General features: G+C 41.1%; 1 protein-coding gene across 22 annotated transcripts in view; it reads left to right on the top strand.

Annotated features, from left to right (window-relative positions):
• Positions 1 to 6,934: 6,934 nt before the first annotated feature.
• Rims1 (regulating synaptic membrane exocytosis 1) overlaps positions 6,935 to 24,850 on the top strand; it is a 489,256-nt gene continuing 471,340 nt past the window's right edge. For 7 of the 22 annotated variants that reach the window (XM_029474756.1, XM_029474755.1, XM_029474750.1 and 4 more), the window contains exon 1: positions 6,953 to 7,436. In XM_029474756.1, coding sequence (XP_029330616.1) covers positions 7,273 to 7,436 — 164 coding nt within the window. In that variant the 5' untranslated portion in view covers positions 6,953 to 7,272. Of the gene's footprint in view, positions 7,437 to 24,850 lie in introns of all 22 variants that reach the window. The other 15 variants (XM_029474768.1, XM_029474766.1, XM_029474764.1 and 12 more) reach the window with 6 other exon arrangements.

Raw genomic sequence — 24,850 nt, 5'->3', positions numbered from 1 at the left:
TATGAGTGACAGGGAATAGGCAGTAAAACTTAAGAAAGTGAATACAAGACAGCATGCTCTACTCTTTTCATTTCTCAAACATACAAGAAGGAGAGAACCACAGGAATGGGGAGAAACCTGGATGCTATATTACTTAAGAAGTAATTATGCAGGGATCATTGCCGAAAAGGAGTGGAAAAGATCAGGGAGTTTGCTGTGTGATTGGATCTCCTAGGAGTGTCAGAAGCTGTATCATAAAGTTCAACTACACAGGAGTTGAACAAGGACAACAACCACAGGGACGCTAAAGTGGAATTTAGGAGACCATGAGACTTTATCCCTTCACAATGAACCTTAGACAATTAAACCATGTTGAGACCAAGAGGAATAAGGCCTAGGAAAGAGCGCACCAATTAGTTGTCAGTGCCAAATCATCAGCGATTAAAACACACATCCAAGTACCACTATAGTCTTATAAATATAGTCTTTATAGGATTATAAATATATAGTCTATATTTGTGTGTTTAGGAATATATACATAGCATCTGTGGGGATGATGAGAATGATGTTCATGAGGGCAGCTAGGCACTAGGGTATACAGGGAGACCATGGGCTAAATCTTGTGATGTACGAACAGAACTATCCAAAAGGAGAAAATAAGCCACAGAGGATCTTCACACTTTGGAAGGAGAATAATTCTCTGAAAGCTGTTCTCAAGGGATCAAGAAAAATACCATCTCTGTCTCAAGGCTATGTGAGAGACAATGATCTCCACTGGCCAGGTTTACTATTGATCCCCAAAGATACCACTCCTGCATGCTCATTGTTAAAAGACACAAAATATGATAATCCGTGTAGAATTTCAGGACTGAAACATGTCACTGGACCAAGTGATGTTACTGTATGTATTACAAATGTTGAGAACATTTACAGAAAATAAGTTACCCTTCTCTTTTACAGCAAGGAAATTCAAATTTATTAACATTCAAAGTCTTACTCTAATCCGTGCGAGATTGTATTCTGTTGGGTTTCCCATGTGCCTAAAGGAGTCACACCAACATCATTATAAGTGATTGTCTATTCCAGTACAGAACTTGATAACATTTGGGGCTCAAACCACATTCTAGGGAAGGAGTGTCTGGTCCAATCTTACTTTGAGATGTTTCTTTTTAAAATGAAATGTTACTATAATACAAATATAATAAAATAACATTAATTCTAGCAAAAACTCTGTTATAATTTAGGTATCTATGTAGCCATCTATTCTTAGGAATTCTTATCTAAATCTGTTCCATTTACAGTACTTTTAGGTTTGCAGGTAAATGAAATGCAATGATTTGTTTTCAAGTCACTTACTTTGCCCCACTCTTTAGAGAGAGATGAGCTAAATGTCAGGAGGACAGCACACGACTTTACTAGAGTGATTGACATTAAGATTTTGGTCCTCAGTCCTCTTAGCATAAAACTGCAGACGGCATTCTCCAATGAACTATACCAGGAAACTGTTAAAGGAATCTACAATGGGACTATTCATATCACATAATATCAAAACCCAAAATTATTCAAGGCAAAACTAGGGATTGAAAAAGAATACAAAGTGGAGAAATTATTCCAAAACACTGCTGTTAAGCATTCCGAGTTTGATTAATATGGAAGATGATCAGCCTCAGAAGAATACAGCAGAGGCCATGAACTCTGGTGGCAAGTCAGGAGACACATAGGCAAGTAAGCAAATGAAACAGAGAAGAATATTAATTGCAGAACGACCTTTCAGAAGAAAAGAGGACAACAGTCCTTCCTGGTCCTAGGACAGAAACATCCCCACCTGTGGAATTCCTCGTGCAATAAATGACAGCAGTGGAACTTTACCAATTTTGAGATTAAAATAGGTATTTGGCTGACTTTGAGCCCAAATCTGATATTCCATCTCAGCCAACTACTTTCAGGAACATCTCATGAAAGCCAACTGTTCCTTGAAGCCAGAAAGACTACATTTTTGCAAATTCCTATGACTGTTCTAGATAAAGTGACCATTTAATTTATCACAAACCAGGGCATATTTTGGTGAATGCTATGATGGTAAGAGGGGCACAAATTCCTATGTTCTTTGAGAAGCTAGAGGGTGTTATTGTGTTTTACAAATGCCATTCTTATGTGACTGATTGCATTGGTGTTCATGGCAATGATGTCAGAGTACACATGAAGAGAAGCAAGAAATCTAACTTCTTGGAAGAAATCCACCTGCCAGACAAGGCACATCTCAGTAGGTTTAGTAGATGTTTGAAAGTATTTTTATGCTTTAAAATTATTTAGAAATTAAAATTAAATATTTCTAATATATGTGCAGAATCCTGAATCACAAGTGTGCTACCTATTTGTTCCCCAGAGAAGAGACTAACTTGCACTTTGCCCATTGATCTTGTGTGAGTTTGCATGTGTATACCCACCTCTGGCTCTCAAGACAACCTCTGACATAAAAAACATTTGGGGGCTGGAGAGATGGCTCAGCAGTTCACATCACTTGCTGCTCTTCCAGATAACCTGAATTTAGTTCTCAGAACTCACACTGGGAGGCTCATATCCAGCTCCAGTTCCAGGTCCAGGGGATCCAACACAATTTTCTGGCCTCCAATGTTACAGACACATATATGTCATACACACGGACACGGACACACACACACACACACATATGTATATACACATACATACATTTACACACATTATATATATATATATATATAAAAGATTTTAGATGCTGATAATAAGGATTTGGTACACTTACAGCATATGTGCACCTTTCAAGTTCCACAAATTCTTCAGTCAGGATCCATGGACCATTACTTACATCTCATACCACCCTGGTAATCATAATCTTCTCATGGCCATCTTCCCCATGTATAGCTCTTCATGTCTTTACATAGCTTACTTTCCCTTGGATGTTTGTGGTCTTGTCTTTTATAAGGACACCTAATCCAAAATGATGGCATTTGAGCTAATTCTGTGATGCACCTTCCCTAAGCAATGCTGCCATCTGAATTTTGATTGGCTTTCATTTGGAAAGCAGTAATACTGACCATAGGCCTCAGATGCTAATGGCGAGTTAAAACTGACTTGTGTCAGTGATTTTTTTTTCTATGCTACAGTTAAAACCTCAGTTGCTTGAACTAAATTAATAATGAACTTCAGTGCCCAATTTTAGAGTGTTTTTGAGAAGTGATGATTTTTAGATTTATCAATGTAGATTTGAATGGTTTCAGGTTGTGTTCTAAAACAGTATTCATGCTGCCCTCAAGGAAATGTGATGCATGTTTTATAAATAGATAACTAAGGTTTTATTTATTTATTTTTATTAATATTGGTCAGACAAGGATACTTATACCAGACATTCCATGCCCTTCTAATTAAAAGCGTCAGGTAACAGGGACTGAGTCAAGTTTTTCTTTAAACCTTGACTGAGGCATGCTTTCCCATCAGGAGATAACATAGCTCTATGGTTCAATGCATTTGGGAAAAGGCAGCCATCCACACAGAGCAGCAAATGATTATACCTTAGCACTCTGTATTTGTTACTGCACATTGTGAGTTTCTGGGAGAGAACAATTGTGCACATTTCCCTAAGTCCCTTGAGCATGGCTTAGTGGGGTGCCTCAAGGATCTATGTAGCTGCACTTTTGGGGCACACACCTCAGCTGTTTGCTTACATATCTAAAGATGGTAAAGTTCTGCTTTTATGCATGTACATTTAAGAAACCTCTTCTTTTATGCTTTCCAATTTTGTTTTGATCCTCTCCATAGTGGATAAGAAAGGAGAAACACCATGGGCTGGCAGTTACACACGCACACCATAATTTACTCACTTGCTATTTTCACACCCGTGTACCAGACAGGCCTGGTAAGGTAGCTATGAACAGAAGTGTATTTGAGCAGCAGGTTTCTTTATATTGATATTAAGATTATAGTGTAAGCATTCATTTCCCTCAAACAATTCTGACAAATTGTTATGTAATAAAATGGATTCCCTCCCAAATTTGTGTTGCAATTTTAACTTCCAGTGCCATTAAATATAACTGTATTTTGGAGACAAGATTTTTTTTTTTGCATATAGTGTGTGTGTGTGTGTTTTCATGCTGGCTCTCTCTCTGACCATGTCAGTCCTAGTTATTAAACTCAAGTTGTCAGGCCTGTTGTTGAGTCCCTTCACCTGCTGAGCTATCTCTCCAACCCCCCGCAAGGTCTAGATTAAACAGGTAAATACGATTAAATGTGTTTATAAGTGTCAGGTCTTAATCTAGTAGGACAGATATTCTTTCCTGTGGAGGGAGAGACACAAAAAGACACAAATATGCAGATGTCACCTTTAAGCCAAGAAGAAGGGTCTCAGAGGAAACACACCTGTAGACATCTTCATCTTGAAATTTCAGCTTTCAAAACCTTCCAAATATAAATTCCCATTACATAAGCCACTCTACTAATGCTATTTTATTATAGCACCCAAAGTAAATTAAATCAGCATTATTAGTTGTTTATTGAGTCCTTGCTGTTGAGAGTTTTCCTCAGTCAGTTCCCATCTATACTGAGGCTCTGTTTGTATTTCAGCAGAATTTTAGGAGAGCCAACTTGATTACAAACCTCCTAACGGCAGGGCCTTTGTCCCTGGTCTTTTCAAATGTCCAGTTTGACTCCACAAAAATGGGCATCTGTCAGAATGACTGAGCTGTCGATATTGCAGCTTCCTTCAGTGCCCTAATAACAGAGATAAACATATTACTTGGAGGAGAGCTTGAAATTAAAAAAAGCATACAAAGTGTTTTTCACCCAGATGATGACTTAATATGTGTCTTATTTAATACACACCATCCATCCAAGCTAAGTGCCTCTGCTTATTTTACACAGATGCAAGGGATGTTATGTAGTCAGGGTCAAGATCTTCTTGAATAGAGCCAGAATTCCAACTCAGGTTCCTTCCTTCCTTCCTTCCTTCCTTCCTTCCCTCCTTCCTTCCTTCCTTCCTTCCTCCCTCCCTTCCTCTTCCTCCTCCTCCTGCTTCTTCTTCTTCTCTCTCTCTCTCATCTTCTTCTTAAATATGTGATCAGAGAAGAGAAGAAAGTATAACTTTTTAATGATGAAAAGATGCTGATCAGAGTGTTCTATCAACTGCTTTAATTAGAGAAAATAGAAAATCTGGCTAGATATCAGTACCTATGAAAAAAATCAGTGGAAATTTAGAGGACTGCACAGTTATTTCAGTGACAATCTCTTAAGTGACACAACTATAAAAATGTACAGTGTTGTATTGTATAAACATGATGATTACAAAGCCATAATAAATACTCACATACTGAAGATTGTTCTTGGTTAAAACCCTCTTGATAGTTATTTTATAAGGGAGAGAAAGCATACAGGAATGGCCAGATATTGAACTTTACTAGATGGATAAGTGGCTAGGTTTACTCTGGAGATGCCTGAAGCAGACATGGCAACTGTTTCAAATAATTCAAAAAATTCTGCTTAGTGGAGAGATTGAGTCTTAAGGACCAAGTTACTACTGTAGGTAGTGAGCATTTAATTACTAAGAAGATTCACATATATATCTCCACATAAAAGCTGCATTTACTGGCAAAAGCAATTGAACTGTAAGGTCTTTAAATGTGAAGATTTTAGCATCGTATAACCCCCCCCTATTCCGCCCCCCATGTTAACAAAGTTAAGGCTGAAGGAGGAAAATAGGTACTATCTTGCTTATGGAACTACAGAAAGAATTCCCCGGGAGAGAAAACCCACCCGATCTCTCATCATTGCTATGAGATCCTTACTGGGAAATAGCTCAATGTGAGCCAGTCTCTCTATTGATCCTTTTATAATTGCATTAACAAAATTCAGTCTCCAGGTTTCAAAGGCGATAATATTACGTATTTTGAAAGAATTGTCTATTAATTGTTCCCCCTTTATCACGGAGAGAAGCTCACCCTTTAATGCCTATCATCGTACCAGGCACTGAGCAGACGCTTTTAAATCCAATAGGATATGGGTGGGTGTTTTCCTTATCGTGCTATCGTGCTGTTGTTGGAGAAGTACCCACGGAGGCTGAGAAGTGAGTGCATGATGATAGCAAACATCACTGGAGGAATTAGAGTAGATAATCCATTTCCAAGCACCAGTGAAGTGCAGTTATGCGGTCTGATGGGGCTACCCAGTGCCCCAAATGGCAAATTAAAGAGTTACTGTGTGGTGGGGCATCTTGAGGGGAAAATGAGGATACATAGCAGAACAATTCTAGCGAGAACCCGTCAAGAAAAAGATTGCATTGATGGGTACAATGGCAATTCGGGTTGCTGGATGTGTGTATGTTGTGTGTGTGTGCACCAAAATTATCTAGGAACCCACACACAACTGTGGCTGTGCACACTTGACGAGTAAAACAGAAAGACATGGTGGCAGGAAGGGGAAAATAGACCTAGAAGGTGTACCATCCTGCTGTTCTAAACCCTGTGGGTGCTCAAAAAGCATCAATGATGAAGACTGTGGCGAGGATGAAGATGATTAACGCAACCTATGGGAAAATAGGGCTGGGGAGGATGACATGGACCAGGACCTGGGAGAGGGAGGATGACTCAGGGTGAGGGGTACCTTGGGAGAGATCAGTGGAGTATGCACGTCGGCGAGCGTGGGGCGGGGGGAACGGCCAGGGCACGCGTGGCTCGGACCCGGGGAGTGGGTGGGTGGTGCCCGTGGGCGGAGCGGCTCCGGGACTGAGTGGCTGGCAGCTTATGTCTGCGAGAGCAGCAGCATCACCCGGGAGCGAAGCTCCGAGACTCCGCCTAACTGACACCCAAACTCTCCCTCTCCCTCCCGCAGCCCCAAACTGGAGGCAGCGGAGCCCGCGAGCAAGCAGCGTCGGGCGGCCCCGGCCCGGCCCCGCCCCCGGCCCGCCAGCCCAGCCCGCGCCCGGCCGCCGTGCTCCGGAGCTCAGCGCCAGCCCTCGCCCTCTCGCCGTGCCTCCGCCTGCCCGCCCCCGCCGGCCGAGGCTGGGCTGCGGGAGGCGGCCGGGCGGCCCCGAGCCTCGCCAGGGCGACCCAAACAAAGGCAGCATCCGGGCTCGGCGGGAGGCAGAGCATCATGAGAGACTGGGTCCTCGCTGTCCCCGGCTCCGCTGCTGCTGCCGCTGCCGCCGCCGCTGCCGCCGCCGGGAGGGCTTCGCTGTGAGCGTGGAAAGCAGGGGCGCAGCTGCGGGGCGTGAATCCGAAAGGTGAGAGCCAGAGCCAGCGAGCCGAGGGGGCGGGCAGGCCACGAAAAATGTCCTCGGCCGTGGGGCCCCGAGGTCCTCGCCCACCCACGGTGCCTCCCCCTATGCAAGAGCTGCCCGACCTGAGCCACCTGACCGAGGAGGAGAGGAACATTATCATGGCAGTGATGGACCGGCAGAAGGAAGAGGAGGAAAAAGAAGAGGCCATGCTCAAGTAAGCACCCCCCAAACCCCCAGGGCGCGCCATCCATCCCTCAGTGGTGCCTCCATCCATCCATTCACTACTCACTCACCAGGTCCTCTGGGTTGAGTGTGGGGGAGGGGCTGACGAGGGTGCAGGGGTGAGGGCAGAGGTGCCCACCTTGAGGCTAGGGGCCCCTCCTCGGGATTGAGCAGGGTAGAAGTCTGGGAGTCCAGAGGAAGGATAGGACCCCACAAAGCCAAAAACCTAGGACCCCAGGAAGATGGCTTGAGCCAGGAGTGCCCAGGAGGACTGAGTGGATGGGGGACCACCATGGGGTGAGATATGCAGAGCCAAGTGAAGCTGTTCCCACCCAATGGTAGGAGCTGTGGGCTGAGGGCAGATTAGGGACCAGGGCATGAGTGGAGAAAAGGGTGGAGGTAGAGATGGTGAGGGCAGCTCCTCCTCGGAGTTGTTGAGCAGATCTGAGTTACAACAGTGAAGGGTGCTTGCTGGTATTTATATAATAAAAAGGCTTATTTTTAGTGTTTGTTTTGGTGCTCATTCATTTTACAATGCAAAGGTTGGGTCTTTTTTGGGCAGTTGCCATCTTTGGTAACCTGCATTCCCAGCTTCCCTTTAACCTTTGATTCTGAGTCTTCTACACAGAATAACTGTATGAAGACACATTTTCTTATCCGCATGCAAGGCCACTGGCAATACAAAGTTTTTTTTTGGTAATGACAGCAGCTGATTGGTAACTCTGGCCTGAAATAAAATAAGGGTTCCTCATTATTGGCTTCTAAGAGACCTCTGGGGCCTTTCCATTTCCCAAAGGAAGCAGTCGGGGATTAAATATCTACACATTCCCTGTTTACAGAACGCATCCACCCTTTAGGGCACCCGTGCCTGGTGCCCCCATTTTCCTGGGCATGAGGAGGGGATAGGGTTGATTATTGGTAGTGCAGAGTCTGTGAAACTGTGCTACCCTTTGCTTCAGAACTGCTTGCAAGGACTGCCATACATACTGGCCTTGGCTTCTTAGCCTCGCCCGTGGAGTGAAGTGGAAGGGGATTTCAACTCAGCCTTCCCTTTAGTAAAGTTTTCCTCTCTGGGGTGGTGGAATGTAGACTCCCTGATTGGTACCAATGTCTTGGTATCCTCTGCTTATGCAGAAGGTGGATTTGGGGCAAGCAAATGACATGAAGAGCCAAAGGGAACCTGTTGCATCTAGAGTTAGCTGATTGCAGGGAAGTCTAGAGAGGGAGCAGGGGGTGATACCAGGGCACAGGGCACACCCATCATGGCCTTTCTCAAACTCCCTAAAATTGCCTCCTGAAGGGAAGGTGCTGTCTGGGAAGGCATCTTCTTTTCAGTGCAGCTGAGCCTAACAGGAGAGGCATAGGGAAAGCTGCAACCACAGACTGTGGGTCCCCTGAGCAAAAGCAACTGCTGTAGAGTAGGGAGGGCTATATTGAGGGAGAGATGTGGCTGTCAGGCCACAGCAAAACAGTAGGGATTCAGTGATTCTCCTCTTTCATTATAGACTCTGGGAAAATAAAAGGCTGTTAACTTAGAAGGCCAGAGCTAGCCTGGCTCTATAAGAGCTGCAGGTTTCTGAATTCCCTGCTCCTTCTCATCCGGGGGAAAACCAAAAAACCAAAAAACCAAATACTTTAAGCCTGCCAGCTTGAGAGAGGCAGAACCCTCGTTAATGTGCTTCCTGTCCCTAGTGAAAGAATGACACCCCCCCCCAACCCCATGCTGCAGGCTTCCCCTCTTCTGAGCCTGGAAGTAATGGATGATGTCTTAATGGTGCTGCTGTCTGTCTGTCTGTCAGGTTGTTGGTCCATCTGTCCTCACTACTGCAGCCCCTGCCACCTGTCCTAGACACTGTCTTATTGGCTAGCATTTGCAGATTCGCTGCTGTTCCTGTTGGTGCTTGCTGCAGACAGCAGGTAGATGGAGGCCTCCAGCAGCTAATGATAAATATGGGCTGTTCCCTGATAGAGTCCAGATAGGAAAGGGGGTCACAGTACAAGCAGTGGCCATAATGCCTCTTCCTTGGCTGTTGGAAGCATTGTAGAGGGTGAAGGTTTTAAGTTGGAGTGGATGAGTTTAGGGCAGAATCGCAAACCTGCTGACCACCTAGGGTCAATGATAATACTATATGGGTTTACATGGACAAGCACATTAAAAGCTCTGCCCAACTGCTCCCGTCTGGCATATCCTTGTCACTGCTTTCCATGGGCTTGTAAATACTCTTCCTTTATGGCACAATTTCACAGAAGATCTCAGCGTGTACTGCTGTTATACAACAGCTCTCAATAACCCTGGACCTCTGCATCAACTTTATCAATTGGCCTCCTCTGCTAAAGTCCTGGCCTCTTGTGCAGTGGTGGGTTGGCAAGTGTTTTGGAACGCTGCTGCTCTTCTCTGTAAGCCTGTCATGGTGTCTGCAGTTAGTGAGACAGTGCTACACTTTATTTTATTTTTTTCACAGAAGGAATTTTATGTCTTGGAAACTGGGGATCATAGGGGCCATTCAGACGACACATGTGTAAGCGGCCTTTGCTGACATCTAGACATGGGTGGCTGCCTTTTCTAAACTTGCCAAGGAAAATGACCAGGAAAAAAAAAATAATGCTTTTCATAGACCTTTGCTTAAAAGAAAAGTTTCTGTGGTAATACTTGCTCCATCATATCACATATCTGAGAAATTTCTTTTACAAAAGACCCAAACAAAACTGAAGTTCTGGGAACAGAGAAATTGGATTTAAAATATATTTTTGTGATAAATGCAATACCTTTGCCTTGCACTGCCGACTGTGTGTGAATTCTTCTCCACAAGATAGAACAGCAAACATTCATAGAGAGAATGAAAAAGTAGATGGATATTGTAGAACCATCTAACAAATACAAATCAGAATATATTTGTATAGTTAGCCTTGACTGCAAGTTACTGCTGAAGTCTAGATTCGATAATGATATTAAATAGGTTTAATTAGGGAAAAATCATTTTACTTCCAGTTCAAGAATTTAAAAATGTTACATGAAGTTGGGAGTATTTTATCCTCATGGTCACATTAGTTTTGTAAAAATCTACTAATTTTAAGTAATATTGTTTATAATTAGAAAAAATTGGCTCTCAAGAATTATATTTTATGATTGACGTAACTGTTTGTAAAATGGGTCTTAATTTTTGGTTGTGTGTGTGTGTGTGTGTGTGTGTAGTGTGTCCTGGAACTTTTTTGAAACTCCACTTTTTCAATGAATGTTCCTTCAAGTACCTGTCACCAGGCCTCATGGGTCAATATATTACAAAGACAGAAAACTGTGTTATCTGAGCCCTAAATCAGGGAAGATCTCATTAGAGGTGAAAATCTTATTCTGTCTCTTAAATAAAAGCTTCAAAGAGAGAAGAGTTTCGGAATAGGAAGAGAAGAGAAAGGGAAAACAGTAAGCAGAGATTGAGGGGATGGCTCAGTGATGGACATTAACAATCCATATTGAAATGGTTACTAAAATTGGCTAACACTTATTGAATATTTACTGCAGTCCAGCAGTTACTTTAATTGGCTACAAGAATTTAAAAATATTACGTGAGGTTGTAAGTATTTTATCCTCATGGTCACATTAGTTTTGTAAAAAACTACTAATTTTTAAGTAACATTGTTTACAATTAGAAAAAAAAATTGGCTGGGTGAAATGTGTTGACTTAGACTGTGTGCTTGAATCCACTCAGTATCCTGTGCAGAAGATATGGCAGGTGTGGCAAGTCTCAAATCGTTAGTCTATCCTGAGGGTTTCAGAGATACTCTAAATTGAGTCACATCCATGGCTCAACAAGGCTTCAACCCAGACTTTCACAACAAATGCAGCCACTTCCCCAAGCACGACACCGTCTCTCAACCAAGGAGACACTTCTAACATTTATCCTTTCCTTACATGAATTTCTGGTCTCGCTTTCAATTCAATCAAGTGGTTTGACAGATTAAGCTAACAGAGAAAATCAGCTGCTGGTCTTAATGGAGCAGGGCTGAGTTCACTTCTGCTGGTGCACAGAACCTTCCTGTGGATTGAGGGGAAGGGAATGTCCTTCAATTTAAAGATAATGAAAACTGTATTAGTACAGTGCAAAGACATTTGCAACTGGGCATCTTTTTATATTTGATTTCTCCCGCTTCCTGTATGAACATGGGTTAGAAAATTGTTAGATTTTGTGGGGTTTCTTACTCATTCCATATTCTGCCCCTCAAGATGTGACTTGGTTTACAAAGACAACTTTGGGCATCTGTGCCTTTTTGCTGGGGGGGTGGTACTGTGGCCTTGGTTTTCAAACATCTGTCAATATAACCTGCTTGGGGAGAAAAGATGAAGTAGAACTCTCCATTACTTTAGTTTTCCTCTCTGTGCACACATATCATGTTGTACTTCGAAATGTATTGAAAGGGCTTGTTTCCCAGAAGCATCAGTTTGCCAAGCAGGAAAAGAATGAACTAGGGAAATTTGAGGAGGAGGTGATTGTAATGTAGATGTATTTCTATTGGCACACACGTTAGGCCAGGTATGTGCTACACTATTGTTCAAGCAAGGATGGATGAGAAGAAAAGGGGGAAAGATGGATAGTGAAGAGAGATAGTGGCTGAGATGTAAACAGGGTCTTTGAATTCAAGATGTCCTATTGGGCAGAAGAGACTGTAGGAGAGAGCACACTTGCTGCCTTTCTCCTGCTCCACACTGGTAGTAAGTGGGCTTTGACTCAGAGAAAGCTAACCCTGTGCTGTTTAGGAATCTCACTCTCAAAAAAAAAAAAAAACCTGTCTTAACAAATGTACAGACACACTGTGGAAGTTCTCAAACATCCGTGGGAGAAAATATAGAAAAGAGAAGATTTTTTTAAAAAGTGAAGAAAACACAGTAGTGTCAGAAATAATGGGAAGGTACAAAACCGTTGTTTTTTGGTTGATCCAAAGTGATGTATTTTTAACTTGTGTGTATGCTTTCTCAATAGGACACTACCGTTTATGTATTTACATTACCATATTTGAGGTCCGCTATGCTTTGCAAATGGGTGTGATCCTTGGGCTGCTGCCAACCTGAGTAATAGAAACACAACCTCTCCTGAAGGTTATTTGTTCAACTCGTTCAACAGGAAGGCTGACTCGTGTAAATCAGTCCAAAACCTCCTAGAAAGCTCTCGGTGTGAATTCCTGAAACCACTCTATTCTCCCACGTCTATAAGAAGCATATGGATGAGCTTGTTCTGCGTGGATTATAAGTGCCATTGTGTTGAATTTCATTTACCTTAATGGTCTATGTTCTGTTTTTAAACAACTTTGAACACTGGATCTTCTGAGATCAGTCTGCATGTTCTAGATCTGGTCTAGAGGGTTGGAGAAAATTTCCCTGAGGCACAAGCAACAAGAATAATAGAACCTCAGACTCCTACCTGGTGATTCCAGCCTTCGCTGTTTATTAAAGTCCATAGTATAAGTGTGGGTATGGGTTTTGTGGGCTGTTTTGTTCATCTGTTGGGGATAGGAGGCTAGCATGTACTGTTTCCTTTATATCTATCCGACATTTTGCTGGGTGCTTACAAATACCATGTGTCATTTGCTCAGCTCTTGACATGCGCTCCATCCTGTTTGTTGATTTGTTTCCTAACATTAGTGGAGCCTTTAGAAACTTGGCCCCTTGGCCCCTTGCTCACAGCATTTGGTTCTGAGAATCCAGTGACCTCCCAAGCAGCAGCAGAAGTGCATATGGCTGGTGGGGTCCCCTATGCTTGCCTGAGCACATGCCTCTCCTCTCTAACTTCTGTTCTCCTGGCCTACTTGGTCTTTTGCACACAAGTCTCCCTAACACGGTACCATTCTGCTACTTCCTCCTTGACTGCAAGTCTCTGTCAGCCACGTTATTCTGAATTTTCCCAGGCAGGATACTTCTACTCATAGAACTGTATGATAGTTGATTCAACAAGAAGGCCAGGCATGAAAAGTTCAGGTGTTAAAATTTGGTCAGGCAACGGAGTATGTGAGTAGAATAGAGACACCATTCTTCGTATAGCTTGTTGCACGTGTGGTTCCAACCACATAAAAACTTCCACAGTCTGAAAGGTTGACCAGTGACTTGCTCTGTATAATACTGATTGAGGTTTTGAGTTTTCAGTGTGTTTGTTTGTTTGTTTGTTGGTTGGTTTGTTTTTAATGCAGAGCTTCTCTGTGTAACCCTGGATGTCCTGTAGACCAGGCTCCAACTCTAAGACCCACCTGCCTCTGCCTCCTGAATACTGTCATTAAAGGACATGTACCACCATGCCCTACCAAGTATTGGTCTTAATGCTACCATTTTCTATAGGGATAAACGCTACCAAGTCATCCCATTTGGTTTCTTGGCTTGCTATACACAGTGAGACTTGTTAGGCCTGTTCTTGTATCTCATGGTCATTTAACATGGTAAAATAGAAACATCTTTAAATTTCAAATTACCATACCCAAGGAAACTGCTCTTATTGCCTTAATGCTCTGAAATAAGGCTGAGCCCCTTCTTGTGATTTTTGAGGGTAATATTGGGCACGTGGGGAGGAGAGCTTGCTGGAATAGGCCCCGCTCACAGTCTTGTGAGTGCTGTGACTAGGATTGTAGTCACACTAAGGTGGGAATCTGGCAAGGAATTCAAAGTTAAAATCATCACAGGGTCTGATCTGAAATTATGTTTTTATTTCTCATTAACTGGGTTATCAATGTTTGTAGCACAAAAACATGATGGGGAAATGGTAAAGTTTGAGATAACAACAAGGCAAGCACAATTCAAGTGGAGAAGAGAAATTGGCTCAAGGTAGTTTTCTTATCTTTTACTAAAACACAAAAGTGTTAACTTCTCTGTCATGGAGTATAATAAATGGCTCATTTTTACCATTGAATGGGGGGCTACTTATTAACTAGTTTTATCTGTTTAGCTTTCTGTTGGATGGTGTAACACGTGCATCTAACTTTTTAAAATTTCTGTACTAAATGCCCAGTGGTTTCTGCAGGTATAATCTCACATTCTCATATCAGGTTTATATGTGTTTCTTTTGACCTAGGTCAAATAGCTGACAGCAAGGGGTTATACTGCAGAAGTGGCTTGGGGCTTTCCTATTTCTGTTGCTATTATGTGAAAGCTCCCTATACTTACATGAGAGAAAACTGCTTAAAAGGAAAGTGTCTTAACTGCTGATTTGCCTTTTTATACTATTTTTTGCTATGGACAGTGTTTTATACTGTCAATTTTAAGTATCTACTTAAGACAACAAATTAGAGCATCTTTTCCTCTTTATAAGTTGGTTTTTTTCCCCCTGCCTCAACTTATTTGTATCAAACCACTAAAAAGCAAGCAATTAAAAGTTTTAAAATTTATCAGAACACTAAGCAATGCAAACAAGAAATATAGAATCTTGGAAACCATTGTTTGGCCAATAGTAATGGTTTTCTGAAAACAAGACATTGCATTTCATATGATCTCAGTGGGTGCTTTTTTTATAGGAAGGCTGTATCCAAAGTTTCAATTGTTTTTAAATAATAGTTGTCAGTTACAACTTCACACAGGACTATCAATGCAAAACAGACTATAGTTTAGAGACCATATCCCTGGTATGCAAATTCATTTAAATAGATTTTAGAAAGTAATATTTTGATAATCCCTTTGAAGTTTAAGTTGTAAGATAATGTAATATTGTTGAAAGGAATTTAATTAGAATATCAGCTATTTTAAAGAAGCCTAGTGAATGAAACTGAGATAATATGGATGATAATACCCAGTTAATCATTTATACATTGTTTAGTACTTTTTTATTGCTCATCATTAAGTTAAGTTACTTGTCTGGAAGATGTTATCATGTTTATATAGAGAAGGCATGTGCACTGAAAACCAACTAAACTGTCCATACTGCCATGTAGATAGACACCTTACGCTATTTAGTTTCTTTTAATGGCCTGTCATATTTCATATGGATATATAGTCACAAGTAAGACACTACAGTAGCAGTCCCCGATGAAGGTTTGCTGTACTACCTAAGGCATGCATAGTTTGTTTTCTTTTCAATGTGTATTACTGCACCTGAAGATCACTGATCTTTGACTAACACTCTTGATTTCGAGAAGCCAAGTGGTCAGGCTAGGATTTTGTTCAAACTAGGATCGGCTGAGAAGAGAGAAAGTCAACTGACAAAATGCCTCTGTCGGAATGGCCTGTAGGCAAGCCTGTGAGGAAGCATTGCCACAATTAGTGATTAATATGGAAGGGCCTGGCTGGCTCACTGTGGGTGGGGCCACCCCTGCACAGGTGGTTCATGGATGTGTAAGAAAGCAGGATGAGCAAGCCATGAGGGGTATGCCTGTAAAGCAGTCCTCCTCTGTGGTGTCTGCTTCAGCTCTCGCCTCATTTGTACCTCGACCTTTCTCCTTCCTTCTATTATAGACCATAACATGAAAGGCGAAATAAACCCTTTCCTCCCCAAGCTGCTTTTGGTCATGGTGTTTATCACAGGAGGAGAAATGTAACTAAAATACAGAGTTATTTTAAACTTGTCTGTTATTGCTGAACAATTGTTGTGGGTCTTGTGATTGCACTTGTCCTTTATACTCATTTTATGATCTATTTACTTTTTATTTTATGAGTAGGTGTGCACATCGCCTGAATAAATGCATGTGCACTGTGTGTGCACATGCCCACAGGCACCAGTCCTCTGGATCCAGAGGTTTAGGCAGCTGTGGGTCCTGGAAACTATACCTGGGTCTTGTGTAAGAATAGAAAATGATCTTCACTGCCGAGCCATCTTTCCAGCACCTGCTCTTGAGAGAGAGAGAGAGAGAGAGAGAGAACCTCTTTAATAGGTGGCTGGTTGTTTTATTTTCTACTTTGCAGTTTTTATTTTAGAAAAATTAGACTATAGTTACAGTATACATGGTCTGTATTAGTCAAAGTATCAGTTTTTTCCCAAAATATAAGGTAGTATGTGTACATGTGTGGAGGTCTTCTAAGGTCAGGAGAATTACTTTGTGTCTGGGAAGACACCGATGAGAACAAAGTAAGGACATCCAGTGGCTTTTCCTTTTTATATTTCACACAGCTTAGCAGATTTATCTTTCCTGGTTGTCTCTGTATTGTAATATAGTGGAGATTAAGTATTCTTTCCTAATCCCTTCCTTCTGAAAATAAGAGAGGATATATCTTACATCCTGATATTTGAAATAGAAATATATTGAAATAAGCAATCTCATTTTTATTGGTTATTAAACCTTGGTAAAAGCATAAGTTATAAATAGCTTCCACTCTGGTGTTATGTCTGAAATCATCACTGTTTTTTTTTAATGAAAGTATAATTTAAAAGGTTAAACTTTTATACAAATAATTTAAATTTGTAGATTTTTTTTATACCCTAAGCCAAGTGTTGCCACTTAATATAGCTGACCCAGGTTAAAAACTTGATTCTAGTGTTAAAAGGTTTGAGACCTGTTTAGGCCCAGGCAGGAGAAAGAAATCCCATGGTGCTTAGCTATTCAACAGCTTCAGCTAGTCAATACAGAACACAGCTACGACCGGTAAAGAGCCAGTGACTACTTCTGCATTCCATACAGGCAGCACAATGAACACCTCTGGGCCCTGCACACGAAAAATCAAACACATCCAATTCTAGAGCATATTAAGTAGGTATTGGATAGTTGGTAAACCCTAGAAAAATAATAAGAATAGGTTAGTAATACATCCAGGAGGAGCTGAAGGTCATTTGAAGTCCCCTCTTCTCTGCTACCTGTACTTCCATTTCCTTCTTTGCCTTCAAATTTTCTGTATGCCTCTATTCTAACCCAATATTGAATCTCAAATACTGTCCTTCTTAAATGTTCTATTATAGCCTGCTATCCCTTTCTTTTTGCAAATAGTAGAAGTCTTGTCTGGTGGCTTCAATTGTGCATACATTCCAAAGATGCTCAGATCGATATAGTCAGAGATTTTGAAATTTCTGCTAAATTCTGAATTCTTCTTGCAACACCTTTTTGGTATCTCTAAGTGGATGTCTTGTAGGTGTTTCAGACTTACTGCCACTGTCATAAATTGATTAGTGTTTTGCCTAAATGTGAGTCTTTGAGTTTCATAGGTAGTATCTTTTCTGTACTCCAGGATGAAGTTGAGAGTTCAGGCTTCGTATCCAACTCATGGTTGTCCATACAACCGGACTCCCATGGTGTTGGACGATTTCCATTGCCTGCTCATTGCTTGGCAACTCCACTCTCACCTTCCTCTTGATCAGATTCCCCGCCCCCTTTTTTTGCTGTTAATCTAAATTTACCCTGGCCTTTGAAATCATCTTAAATGACACCTCATCTGCTACATCTTCCCAAACTTTCCAGGCTGGTTTCTGTACTTGCCTTCTGCGAGCATATTTTCATAGCATTTTTCTCTCACCGGTTTCAGGATCTGTACAGAGTACACTGCTGATGCTGGCATCAATTTTTGTTGTATCCATCATAAACACACATGACAGGTGCTCAGTTCTTTGAAATAGTGTATATGAATGAACAAGTAGATTCAAAAGTCGTGGACTAGAGTCACCCCAGGCTGCTAATGATGTGAGTGGGAGGGAGAGTGGGTTGGTTATTCCGACCATAGAAAGGCAGTCAGCAAATTCTGAGAGCAAAGAATGAGCTGTTTGCTTTTGACTGTAGAAGAGAAAGCAGGTTGACCAGAATGTACAAGGAAATAAATATTTGGTTTACAAGTTAAATTAAAATATGATTTTTGGATGGTCTGTTATGTTCTTGACTTGGTCTTTCATGGCTTTCTGAAAGACAGCATTCCAAAGACATTTGCCTGCCTGTGTGGGAGGATGTAAATAATAGATCTTTAAAGGTAAATCCTCTAAAAAGGCACACTTAATTAGGAATATTTTAATGAGAGCATGACTAACTTCAGTCGGAGTCTAAAGCATAACACATTTACTGATTTGATATTTACAGTTAGACCAAATGATCACAATGTATTATATTGATTTTATTTTTAATTAAAAATGCAATGTGCCTTAAGTCATTCTCTGGTCTTAAAAGCTCCTTTCAAGTCGATGTCTTCTATTAATTGTCATGGGTTTTGCAATCCCCTTCCTGTGACCAGTGCATAAGAAGATCTCAACAAATGTTTATCGAACAGCATTGCACAGTTGATGTCGTAGACACAAAAACACACATCTTTGTACTTTGAAGACTAGATGGCATTGTTAATATGTGGACAGGAATTTTGTGACTGTCCAGTTGTGGGATGGCAAGTACTCCATTCATATGCAATGTACTGATCAAAGAACCGCATCTGTGGTGAGTGTCAGATGCCTCACAACCTTTTGGAGCAGAGTGTTGGAAGGTATCAGTTGAAGAACTTGGCAACTGAGATAACAGTTGACTCCTTTCTTACTGAAGATTATTTTAACTCTATCAGGCTTTCATTGTTATCAAGGGAAGACCTGTGGGTAAGTCACCATCACAGGTCTTCTTTGGTCTTACCCAGTGGCTTCCTTTTCTTTGTTTACTTTTATCTTCTTTCTCTGGCATTGCTCCTTCACACCACATCGTTCCAGCAAATGTAAACAATTTTTAACAGCTGATTGGATGTGCTTCCTCTGTAGGGTTATAGAGCTGTTATAGCAAACTCCAAGGGAATGTGTCACCTTTGGTTATTATGAATATTGGTGAATTGAGTGTTATTTAAAGAAATAGATCATGAGCAAAGACTATGAAATAGGAAGTGGTTTCTTTTGCAGTGACATTTGTTCTAGTCATGCTGAATTGACATTTTGTAATTTTTTATTTAGAACCCTTAATTATTCCCTGAGAGGTATATTTTCAATATGGTTCCAAATAGCTTGGTCCATTATGCTTTTGATTTTTTATATATTCAAATAATTTTTTGAGACAGGGTCTCTCTGTGTACTTGGCTGGCCCAGGAGGTTGTTAGCCCTCTGCCTCAGCCTCTCAAGTGCTGTATTAGGGACACGTACCACCATACCTAGCTATTTTTTCTTACTTATGTTGTTTGTTTTACTTGACAAGAGAGAAGCCTTTAGGGGACTTTTGATATATGTTGGGTAGCCAAGAGCAATGAGAGTAGTGTGCACTGATTCAGGTATCTTTATGGACTCCCTGGCCAAACCCTCATAGGGAGCAGCTCTGTGCCTGGTATGGAGGTTTCATTTCATAATTTAATAACCCATGTAACTCGTATTTTTGGGGAGCATCATTGTCTACCCATGCAGGGTATTTCTGTTCATATTCCACCCCTCCCGTGTGTGTGTGTGTGTGTGTGTGTGTGTGTTGCACGCGTGTGCATGCATGCGTGCTTGCATGCGTGTGTATCTTATTTTTTGAGTAGCTTTAAACTTGTGGACTCCCGTATGATTCTTCACGTATACTTGATTTTGAGTAACCTACTCTACCAGTTTCTCCTTTCCCCAGTCCCCATTTCCACGTTAAACCCTGAGTTGTTCCCTCTGCCCTTTCCCATCATGGCATCTGTTTCCTACTCTTTCTTCTAATTGACTTTTTCTGGGGGTGGGAGAACATAGGTTTCCATTCACAAGCATCCTTCATTCTCACCAACATCTTATTTCCTCATCTCCCACCCAACCTCGCTGCTTGCACTTCTCTGCCTCTTATATTTCCCTCTGAACTTTCTTTTTGCCTATATCTTACCCACCAGTGGCTTGTTTGTAGTTTCCTGGAGTCAATACATATTCCAGCTTAAAGATTCAACAATATGAACTAACCAATACCCCCAGAGCTCGTGTCTCTAGCTGCATATGTAGCAGAAGATGGCCTAGTCGGCCATCACTGAGAAGAGAGGCCCCTTGGTATTGCAAACTTTATATGCCCCAGTACATGGGAATGCCAGGACCAAGAAGTGGGAGTGGGTGGGTAGGGGAGCAGGGTGGGGAGAGAGTATAGGGAGCTTTCGGGATAGCATTTGAAATGTATATAAAGAAAATATCTAATAAAAAATCATGCTTCAAAAAAAAAAAAAGAAAATATTTAGTAAAAAAAAACCCCTTCAGATCTTCAAAAAAAAAACAGCTTAAAGATTCAAAACAAGAGATACCAACCTAGATGAGAGAGAGAGGGATAGGGGGAGGGAAGGGGGAGGGGAGGGGAGGAGAAGAGAGGAGAGGAAGAGAGAAGAGGGAGAGAATACATGATATCCCCAAACATGGCATATCAAGGTGCAATAAGACTAGGCACAAACCTCATATCATGGCTGGATGTAGCAAGGCTGGACTAGAGCGGGAGGAGTCAGAGACACCCCACTCTCACATGAGTCCCACAACTCAAGCTACACAACAATAACATATATGCAGAAGACCTGCCTAAGACCCAAACAAGGGCTCTGTCAGTTCAGTCTCTGTGAGCCCTCGAGCCCTGCTTAGTTGATTCTGTGGGCCATGTTCTGCTACTGTTCTGGAGCCCCAAAGAAGCCTATAGTTTAATGCATGGCTCTGTCACATACCACTTAATGCTTATTGGGGTAACCTAGGTCTCTGTTATAACATTTTCTTATCTTTGAAATAGGGTCAGTAAGATAGCAGTGCTTATCTGCACAACTTCTGATACCCAGGCAGCCTTAACACCTTTTGACCGCAATACTATTTTATAATGTTTTGGATTTAAATAGTACTGGGCACCCAGTATTCACTTTTCTTAGAGTATGATGTACTGAGGGGACCTTCTTCTAGCTTAAAAGTCCAGAACTTGCTATCTTGATATACTATATAAAGGAATTTTGAATCACAATTAGAGCTTCGTTTTCTACATTGTGCTATGCCCAAATACTTTTATTCATTGTAGTGGTTTTAGCACAGTGTGGGAACATGTATTGGAATCTGGGTGCTTTCTCTCGAGCTAGGGTAATAAACCTTATTATCTCATACTGTTACATAGATTTACCTTGTATTATGCATACAGATGTATGTAATCCTTCATATTTGTTGTTTTAGCAATGAAATATTCTGACTCACTTCTTAGATTTATCATCTCAGACGAATGCATGGGAATTTACATATATACCTCATATGGCCTGTGTGCACTGGAGCGATAGGCGGCCCTGAGTTTGTAACATGAGAATACTCTATGTGAGAATATTCAAATTCTTCTCTCAGGGATTTTTCTAATCCACACTACATTAAATTTCCGAGTAAATAATGATAAAATACCCGCTAAATGAGATATTAGATATAAAATGTCTTTCATGGGCTCAGCTTGCTCTGCAAACATGATGACTGGTGTTTGGATGTCCAGAACCCATGGAAAGCTTTATATGACATCACACATCTGTATTTTGGTGACTCTGTGGTGAGATGGCAGGAGGAGACAGGGGAGTTTCCCCGCTATCCTGCCATAAAGGGCAGCAAGCAAGAGACCCTGTATCAGTTAGGACGGAAGGCAGACACTAACACTTAAAGTTGCCTCCTTGCTTCCACATGGCTATACACATTCAGTCACACAAACAAACACAAATGAACACATCTGTGCTGATGGGAGCGCGTCACACACACACACACACACACACACACACACACACACACACACAGATGTATTAGAAATGCCATTGTTTAAAGTTGTGCAGAGTAGCTCATGCCTGTAATTTTAGCCATTGTGAAGGTTGAGGCAAAAACAAAAAAATGCTGTAAAACTGAGGCCACCCTGAGCTACAGAGAAACCCTGTCTCAAAAAAAAAAAGTAAATAAATTAAAACATTTAAAAATGTGTATGTCTACTGTAGTATTAGATCAAAAAAGTGTTGACATACATTGGTATTTCTATGCAAATTTAGGAATGATTAGGATATATCTTAAGTATTTTAGAGAGATATTTATTACATTTCTCCATCTTTGCTGAAATCAAAGGTATAATAAAAGTAATCAAAAATCATCAAAGGTATAGCAAAAGAATTGAACATTCCCACCCCATCCTAGCCCAACATTTATTCACCCAGTTCTATCTCAGTGTGTGTGTGTGTGCATATATATATGCTATGTATATTATATAGATGAAGAAGAAAGATAAAATAAGGAAGTTTGACATGTAGTATGTATGTGTATGATACATGATACATGATATATAATATTTTATATATATAATGAGTTCTTTCCTTTAACTCACAAGAAAAGTGTAATAGCACAAGAAAAGTGTAATAGTGAGTGTAATAGCATTTTGTTTGCTGCTGAAATTGTGGTAATTAAAGTCTATTTCTTATGCCAGTGTTTTGAAAATTATCTGAAAGAGAAGGCATTCTCTTTGTACTTGGGATGGCAATGACATAAGACTAACTCTGGAAGCTCATACTGACTTTTGTTTTCAGCTACAAATTTAAAGAGACTGGCACTTGCCCTTATTATATGAGGTGCAGATAAATCTCCCCATAAAATTGGTAAGGTTTTTGAGATGGAATGATGGAGGTGTTCCTTTTTTCTGTTTTTTTTTTTTTTTTTTTGGGACACTCAGCTAAAGGGAGACTAGTGCCCCCTCTCCCTGCCTCAATTAAAAGATGCACTCTTTTTTTTTTTTTTTTTTTTTTTTTTTTTTTGGGACACTCAGCTAAAGGGAGACTAGTGCCCCCTCTCCCTGCCTCAATTAAAAGATGCACTCTTTGCTTTGAGTTTCTGCTTTTATTCTTCTCAGCAAGAATTAGTGGGTAATTTGGGGAGCTTTGGGCATTTTTAATGTCTCTCAACCTTTGCTTTCTACTCCTCCACATTCCAGGCGACAGAAATATGAGAGAGCCTCGGATGAATTTTGCCAGAAGAGATAAATGGAACCCCCATGTTCCCAGCCAGTCATTGGTAGGGAGGAGCGATTTCTCTTTTTCTCCTTTGGCCCTTGGGCTCTCTCACTCCTGCTGGGTGCATCCAACTCTGTGTCATCTCCCTCAGGGCAGCTCCCAGGGAGAGGTGTTGCACAGATGTAGGTAGACAAAACTTGGCATGAACTTCTTCTGAAAGAGCTGCTACCCTCTCAGGGTGCCTTCAGCGCTTCTCATTTTATGTGAGTGGCTGCGTGGAGGTTATTTAATTTACTTGTAGGCTCCGAGGAGTTACAGACCAAACAGAAACTGTGGATGAGGCAGAAGAGCATATTTAGAAAGGCAGAGGATGCTGCGTTGGCTGTGCAGTTCCTGGTGAAGTTTGAGCACCCCCTGTTATTTTCCCTTCAGGACGATGTTACAATATGCTTTGTTCAAGCCTAAATGAACCTTTTCATCTGGTAATTAACATTTTTACAGTGTTTCTCTATCACCATATATTTTTGTTTAGAAAATTAAGACCCAGGGCTGAAGTCAATGAATTAAATGTTTGTTTTGCAAAGAGTATATTTAAACCCATAAGAGATGATTAATGGGCGAAATGGGAAGGTTAAAAATCGTTTAATTAAAAAAAGTAGATTAATTCCAGCTTCCTTGATTTTCCCCCCAGCAATATATTCACCCTTTTCTTGTATTTTATTTTATACTTAGCATTCATTTTAAAATGCTTCTGAACTGTCTTTTATTGACACTATATGACAGATAGAGCCATTGAGTATTTTGTTACTCCTGCTATGATGTGGATTGTTACCTCAGACACCGAGAGATCCAAGGCCAGCGGATACTCCTAGCACAAGCTAGCTGAGGTATTCCTCGATTCTGCTTCTGGATTCTATTTCCTCTAATCCAACCCTCTAGGGTCTCCGAGTTTTCAAGAATGTTTCATTCACTTTAATTAATTAATTGCTTAATTAAGATAGCATTTTTGCTCTGGCTTGCACCAGGAAATACAGAGGTGCAGTAAAATTAACTACAATTATATGATTCTGTAAGTTATTGCCAAGTTTATTAAACTCCCAGGAAGCTCCATTTTTTTAAATGTACATGTCACAGTTGTTTTTTAATTTATCTGAAGTGGTTTTTAATTACTGGTAATACTGATAGTAAAATTTATACTGTTTGGATCAGATAAAAATTAGTATAGACTCAAACTTTGATTAAATGCAGTCTGACTCAGAAAGGTTCTTGCTGGTACTCCTGTATTGTTGATGCTATCCTTTCTGTCTTCAGCACAAAGGCAGCCTGGATGAGGACTCAGCCCATCTTTCTAATCACAGATGAATGACAATAAGGTGGATGGTCTGAAGATGTCAGCATGATTCAAATCTGTCAGCATGGTTCAAATCTGTCTTTAGAGATCTCAAAGGCAGCAAGAGAAAGTTTAGGCACACAGAAGAACTTTGAATTAGGAAGGCTATGTGTGGAAGGCTGTGAAAATCAGAGGGAGCGAGAGTGGGGAGGAGAGGGAGAGAGGGAGAGGGAAGGAGGGAGAGGGAGAGAGAGGGAAGGAGAGAGGGAGAGGGAGGGAGGGAGGGAGGAAGAGGGAGAGAGAGGGAAGGAGAGAGGGAGAG

Source organism: Mus caroli, chromosome 1 (genome assembly GCF_900094665.2).
Source record: "Mus caroli chromosome 1, CAROLI_EIJ_v1.1, whole genome shotgun sequence".
In the NCBI taxonomy this organism is placed as follows: domain Eukaryota; kingdom Metazoa; phylum Chordata; class Mammalia; order Rodentia; family Muridae; genus Mus; species Mus caroli.
The sequence above is the reverse complement of the archived record's forward strand: the minus strand, read 5'-3'. Positions and strand labels throughout refer to the sequence as shown.